The sequence below is a fragment of the Sinocyclocheilus anshuiensis genome, unplaced genomic scaffold (genome assembly GCF_001515605.1).
Source record: "Sinocyclocheilus anshuiensis isolate Anshui unplaced genomic scaffold, SAMN03320099.WGS_v1.1 scaffold784, whole genome shotgun sequence".
Classification (NCBI taxonomy): domain Eukaryota; kingdom Metazoa; phylum Chordata; class Actinopteri; order Cypriniformes; family Cyprinidae; genus Sinocyclocheilus; species Sinocyclocheilus anshuiensis.
The window spans coordinates 1,582,133-1,589,737 of NW_015554160.1; the positions used below are offsets into that span (position 1 = coordinate 1,582,133).

At 37.4% G+C, this 7,605-nt stretch overlaps 1 protein-coding gene across 1 annotated transcript in view; it reads left to right on the forward strand.

Moving 5' to 3' along the window:
* Positions 1-2,067: 2,067 nt before the first annotated feature.
* Positions 2,068-7,605, forward strand: part of rlf (RLF zinc finger) — a 14,857-nt gene continuing 9,319 nt past the window's right edge. The window contains exon 1 of the mRNA XM_016463603.1: positions 2,068-2,323. Within this exon, the coding sequence (XP_016319089.1) occupies positions 2,108-2,323 (216 nt within the window). The 5' untranslated portion in view covers positions 2,068-2,107. The remainder of the gene's footprint in view (positions 2,324-7,605) is intronic.

Consider the following 7,605-nt stretch of genomic DNA (forward strand, 5'->3'; position numbering starts at 1 on the left):
AAGTGTTCTGGAACAGTGTTGTAAATACAACTTAACCACTGATTTCTAGTCGTGTCCATTTTTGGAAGGCCAAACAAAATAGTTTCGCTTTCACAACGAAACACACAGCGCCTTCACGACATGGCGGCAGCGGCAACAACACTACTACAGCGAGAATAAAAGTTACGCCTTCTTTTTTTGCGTGAACATTTGGGCGGTGTTATGCTAATCTTCCCACATCGTGACGTAGACATGTGGGGGCGTGTTAGAATGAACCGTTTTAGGTAGGCGTGATTGACTCTGAACTTTTATAAAGAATATCTCTTTGGATTTGAGACTTTAGTCTTTGCAACTTTACAGATCTTCTTTATGCACCAAGAGCTTGTTACACTCCAAAGAGAAAGGAAAAATTTAAATAGCATCATATGACCCCTTTAACACATTCTCTTAGCTATAAGTAATGCTGCACCTAACTCTCATTAGAGTGTTAGTAGAGTATTAGTAGACTGGTAGGGTTAGGGTTAGAATAAGTTGACATGTACTTGCAAAATTACTTATAGTCAGTAGAATGTCTGTTGGGAGACAATCACAATAAAAAGTTATCATATATTAAAGGCACAATATGTAATTTTCGCCGCTAGAGGGCGCATATTCAAAATAAACAGGCAAAGGCGTAGTTTGATGACGCTTGACTGAGTGTGGAATCATGGGAGTTGTAGTCTTCATCCCCACAGCGATGTAATCCAATGGGACTCGCAGGCAGAAATCATGTTCATGGATGAGCTAATGATTTATTAACGTAGTAGAATGAAGCAGGGTGAGGCTGAAAGCCGTCGAAGCGAAATGAGGCTGCTGAACGAGCGTGACACACGGCTTGAAAGCAGCGGAGCTTTTATTATGCCACAGTCGAGCGCTTCCGCTTCTTCCGGTCGTGCTTATGGGGTAAAGCAGCGCTGTTTTATCATACTAGACACATTTGAAAGTTCTGTTATTATACTACTCTGTGCGGTCGTCACTGGTCTAATAAAACGCACAACATATTAAAGCGAAACATTTGGGATAATGTAAGTACACAAGTCAGCAAAATATATAACACTGTTCTAGTGGTTTTTGGATATTTTAATAAAAAAATCTTACCTATTGTGCCTTTAAGCAGACAGTCTACTAATACTCTAATGAGAGTTAGTTGACATAGGTGCAATGTTACTTACAGAAAACAGAATGTTCAAAAAGAACCATCAAAATAAAGTGTTACCATAAAATGTTATTAAATCGCTGTCAGGATAGTATATGAAATGTATAGGCCCCTGGGGAACCACAGGTTCCTGTAAAGGAACATAAAGGCTTTTTTTTTTTTTAAATAGACCAAGTAACGAAAATCCACAATTAAACTAAAGACAAAGGGGAGTGATATTTAATTGTGGAAAGCATGAGGAGTGAAACTTACAAAAAATTAGCTATACAATAATTTGTCAGCTACTGATTAGGAAAAGATGGAGTTCTGAACAAGGGCAATACAGATGGGGCGGCTGTCTTCTCAGCTTTGTTGCTTTGTCCAATAAATTCTTATTGCACGAAAGAGAAGACTTTTCTTCACCACATTTGGGTCCAACATTTGGCCCCAAACTTTCTAACCCCTACTAAATGTACTCATTCTGGGTAAAAGAAAATTATGCTTTAGTGTATTTACTACTAAACAAATCAAAAACACACAAGCCGTTTTTATTTTGATGACCATTTTAAGTAATAGATAGATAGATAGATAGATAGATAGATAGATATAGATAGACAGATAGATAGATAGATAGCATCTAAAATCACAAATTCACAGAAAATCACTACAAAAAAATCAAACTCCAAAAATCTAAATTGTTTATATTTTGCTCATTTTTGAGAATTTCATAATTACTCTGAAAAATGTGCTTGATGAAGTTAGTCTATTCATGCCGTCCTTTGTCTTAAAGTAAATATAAAAACACCTCCTTTTGTATAAATCCACTTGTTTTTGTGCAAAATAAACATTCAAAGCAGCGGGGTCAACGTGTTGTGTGAGAGTGCACGTTTGCAGGGGGAGTTCCTCTCTTCAATCCCACCCGGAGCAGAAGGCCCTTCACTATCACATGACTGCATGTGTGCGTACGCGCCGTGGATGCCAGTGAATATGGCGGATGAGAACACAGAAGCGGAGCTCGACTGGAGCGGCCGACAGAGTCTGCTGCTCGACGAGGACACATTTTTCGCTATGGAGGGTCTGCAAGCCACCTTTCAGCTACTCGAAGCCGAGCTTCGGCAGCAAGACGTTTCTGAAGAATCGTCCATGGAGTATTGCAATAACTTCTGCCAGGTACGCTCTGCCGAAAACGCTACATACATGCGAATTGTTTATATGCAACGTTTCAGAGCAGTGGTGGCTCGCGTTAGCTGACCAAGATGCAAGTTGTGGCTGAAAACAACCATGCGTGGATGTTATCTCAACGTGTGGGCCGTTTAGTGAGCTATGCAAACGCAAAACTACCATAAGCTAATTGTGTTGGCATGCACGCCCAATAACTAGCCAATTTAGAGACGTTGCGAGCTTTAAGTTGGTCATTTCAAGTAGCACGCTGTATTTGGTTGTGGTAGCTAGCTGATACTGCATATAGCGTGTTGCACGGCTTACCATTTCCCTTAGTATTTGCGGCGGATATAAGCTTGTTTAAAATTGCGTATCTGTGGTCTGTAAAATCATGTATTTGAGATTTGGCTCATACGGCCTGCTTGGAACGGCATTTCCATGCATTATGGGAACAAGTATATCTTGAACGGGGGTCCAGCACGATAGTGGGGTGGGGCTCCGTTGTGTTTATCTCATGCATGTACTCACTCGGTCTCTAATAACTTTGATGCCCCTCTGTCACGTGTCACTTCTAATCAACCTTGGGAGTGTTTGCGTACTAAACTCAGACCCATTTTTAGAGACCCAGTTCTCTTTGCATTCCCACTCAGATCTGTTTTTAGTTATGATTGAGTTTAATTTCCATTCACACTGTGTTGTTTTTGTGGAATCAGCCGACTTGAATATAATTGTTATATAGTATTACTGATGGTGAGTAGAGCTGTTTTTAATTTTAAAAGTTAACAGCCAGTGAACAGTACTTTGTGTTTAGTAAAATTGTTGGCATCATTAAAAGATTGATTTAATTCAACTACACATACTAGGTATATGTAGAGACAAATTTCAGCGCTGTATAATATTGTTAATCTCTTTACTACAAAAATATGAATAATTTTTTTATCTACTCTAACTTTCATGGAGTATTTCAACACAGTTCTGTTGAACCCTCAAGTCTTCATTTTGTCTGCTGAAGGAGCACATTGAGTTGCATTTAAGTGTAGTAGTAGTACAATAGTTTCTTTTTACACTACTGTTAAAGTTTGGGTCAGCAATATTTTTTTATTTTGAAAGAAATTAATACTTTTATTCAGCAAGGCACATTAAATTGATCAAAAGTGACAGTAAAAAATTTTACACTGTTACAAAAGATTTATTTATTTTTTTTTTGTTATTTTGAACTTTCTATTAATCAAAGAATTCTTAAAGGGGTCCTATTATGCTCTTTTACAAAGTCTTGATTTTGTTTTGGGGGTGTACTAGAACAGGCTCTCATACTAGGTTGTTTGAAAAACACATTATTTTTTACATCTTTTACATTATTACAACACCTCTCTCCCCAGTCTGGCATGACTGGCTTGAATAGTTCCTGTATCAAATGAAGGCCCACCTTCTGAAATACGAAATGTGCTGTGATTGGTTAGCTGGGCCAGTGTGTGTTGTGATTGGCAGCACTCGGCGCCTGGTCGGGAAATGTCATGCCCCTTACCATAGCTGCCTGCTAGCTTCAGTGTAAATATTGTGTCAGACTCAAATCAATTTGATTTAAACCCGGATGATTGTAACCACTCTAAGTTCATCTGCTTTGGGAAAGCTATCGTGTCTCAGACATAGTGACTCGTTGCCTTCTCTAGTGCAGCTCAACCAGGTCTCGTCCCATTCGTCGATATTTGTGATATCTCAAATCCCGGAAAATATGCGTTGTAGTCCAAACGAGTCGTTCGTTGTAGTTTTTGAAAAGTGATTTCTGTTAAATAAAATATCTCCTTTTGAATTGGACTTTGAGCTTTGTAACTTTGCAGATTTTTTTTATGCTCAAACAGCAACATTACAGACTAACTAAAGTTGAAAATGTGAAAAAGCATAATAGCACCCCTTTAAAAACACAAGTGGTAAGCAGCACAACAGTGAAGATGATAAATGTTTCTGAGCACCAAATCAGCATATTAGAATGATTTCTGAAGGATCATGTGACACTAAAGCTTGGAGTAATGACTGCTGAAAATTCAGCTTAGCCATTACATGTGTAAATTGCAGTTAAAAATATTAAAATGGAAAACAGTTTAACAGTTAAAATTGTCACAATATTACTATTTCACTGTCTGTTGATCAGCCTTGGTGAGCATAAGAGAATTAAAAAATATTATGACCCCAAACTTTTTAACAGTAGTGTATATGCTCTTTGTTCTGTCATATTCATAGAAGCTCCACCATGTGTCATCATTAGTGTTGTACAGTAACAGCAGAATTTTTTGGTTTAATGCAAATGTGAACTTAAGTGAACCGAGAGAGTGCACTGTGTCTGTGTTACAATGTGTTATAAACAAACCATACAACCGCCCAGACCTGGCCTTGTTTTGATTTATTTTAAAGTGGTCTTTAAAAGTTGGGAATATTTGTGTATATATAACAATTTGATGTGAACTGCTTTCAGACTCCTGAAACGAACTTTGTTTAATACAGATCATTTGGTCTGAGAGGTTTAAGATCTCTATATAAATTCTAAAAAAATTTAGGTCTATTTGTTTGATTTTTTTCAAGAATTTAAAGTGGGGTCTCTTTTCATTTTGTATCAAGTTTTTGTAGAAATGTTTTGCATTGCAACTTTAAAATGATTGCACACGTGCTTTTTGGTGTGATTTTTGTCATTGTTGAAGATTAATAACTGTTACTTGTGACAGCAACACGTCACTCATGCAAAGACATTTTTTTTAATGTGACCATAATAACACCATAAAGCTAATCTTTCAGTGTTGGTGCTTCACTTGTAGTTTGGTCATAACAAGCACATTAACAGTGTCCCGTTGGGAACCTAAAGGCCCCATTTAGGTTTAACTGACTACATTTGAAACCTCAGCTCTCCCCCTTTTTCCTCAGCATCAGTGTTGCTGTGGCAACGACTCCAGCCAGGCTCAATCCTGACAGATGTTACATGCCACACCCTACCTGTCTGCCTAGGAAGATATTTAATAATTTGCTAAAAATTGTAGTAATAAACGTTCACTTTTCATGTGTGCATCATGGGTCCTTCTCTTTGAATGAAAACATAACCCATGGGCAGATGTTTTGTGGAGCAGGAAGAAGTTCTGTGTTTTCACCAGAGCAGCCATGTTTTGGCTGAAAACAAGTTGGAACAAGTTTGCCGCTTGCTATAAATCTTGAACTGCTACTGATATATCTTTGTTTTGCAGTTAAAATACACTTCTGTAACCTTTGGAAGAGGCTTGTTTTAATGCAGGCAGATGGTTAACAATTACACTAGTTTGAACCCAAAGAGGTCTAAGTATGTTCTTGTGAAACTGCAAATTGTAATGTCCTATGTTGTGCTTTTACTATTTAGACTATATTTTGACATTACCAGAATAAATATCAATTTCTTTTTTTTCTCTCAAGATAATGAAAGCCTCAGAAGGAAGCACCCAGTTGCTCTGGGGTGAGTCTGGTTAACAGGGCTATACCCAGTTACCCAGAGGAAGCTCTCCTAACCTTAGATTTATAGGTTAAATATGGCATGACGTTTCCTCTCTCATTCTCTATAATAAGATATCAGCTGGGATTTAACATCCCAGAGGCTTGAGGTTTGTGAAAGGGAGTTTGAATGTGTATGAATGAACTATGAAGAACAAGGAGGTTATCTGGAGTTGCTCTGTGCTCTAGGTACATCTGCTTCCATCCCTAAGGTCCAATCAGAGCTCCTCAGCACAGATGGAGTGCTTTGGAAGTGTTGTATCAGGGGTTTCTCCTCACATCCTCCCCTGTGTGGACATGTAGGTTTGCAGTAGAGACAGCGTGTTGGAGCCAGGCTCTCAGAAGACCCTTGTTAGCTCTCTGAAGAAGTCAAAACTCTTCCACCTTTGTCTTGTTTCTTGATCATATTAAGCTACCGCTCAGAAGTTTAGGGTTGGGAAGATGTTTTAAATGTTTTTGACAAAAGTCTCTAATGCTCGCGAAAGCTGCATTTAGGCTATTTGGTCAAAAATGCAGTAAAACAGTAATGTTGTGAATATTAATACAATTGAATGAATACAATTGAAAATAATTTTGTATTTAAATATATATGTAAGATTGTAGCTTTCCTGTGACGGTAAAGCTGAACTCAAGTCTTCAGCGTCACATGATCCTTCAGAAATCATTCTAATATTCTGATTTGGTGGTTAGGAAACAGTTCTTTTTATCGATATTTTACACAGTTATGCTGCTTAATATTTTTGTGGAAACTCTGATTTTCATGATTCTATGATGAATAGAAAGTTTAAAGAAGAGGACTTGAATTTTTTTGTGACATTTTAAAGCTGCAGTCCGTAACTTTTGACGCTCTAGCGGTTAATAAACAGAACTGCGTGCGTCTTGCGGAAGTACATTGTAGCCGAAGCTACTTCTTTCTGTTTATGTCTATGACGAATCACGCAGGTACTGGGCTACTCTGCATCGGTACCTACCCGAACCAGTCTAAAATAGTCAGAATATAAACACTTATCATAGGTGTACCGTAGTGATTCAGGACAAGCCAAAAACACGGTTTGGAAAATGGATTCATGGTGTACTCGCTTATTATAAAAATGTAGTACATTTTAAAAACAAAAAAAGTTACGGACTGCAGCTTTAAATATCTTTAACTTTTACTTTTGAATAATTGAATGCAAACTTTTGAATTTTTTTTTCCAAAAAGAAAATCATACTGACCCTAAACTTTTAAACGGTTGTGTGCATCTGCACAGACTTTGTAAAATGGATTAGGGTACACAGCCTTTTATTGTTATTAGTGAATTTTAATAGGCCTATATGTTGGATATCTGAAGAGCACTTGACTCTCAAATAATGTTGTCACGGTACCAAAATTTCAGTATTCGGTACCAATACCAGTGAAAATCCATGGTTCTCGGTACCAATTTCAGTACCAAAGCAAAACACAAAAACATGCTAATTGAACAACATTTTTATTAATAACGTTAAACAAAAATTAAATGTACAAAACCAATGCCATTCTTTATACTTATTTAAAATTGTTTCAAGTTTTTCCACAAGCAATAAAAGTATGAAAAAAGTAAACAAGTTTCACCCAAAAGTTTAGTCATAGTTCTGCTGCCACTGAAAAACATCTGTAAACTGTTGTCTGTTTTAGGGTTTGCTGGTGTTTTCAGGATCTTCCTCAGTCTGCAGCTGTAAAAGGAAAATATAATATACTTCAGTAAAGCAATGGGCTGAGTCTGACCAAATGCAACATAAGATCATTGACACCAGCTAAAATATAACTT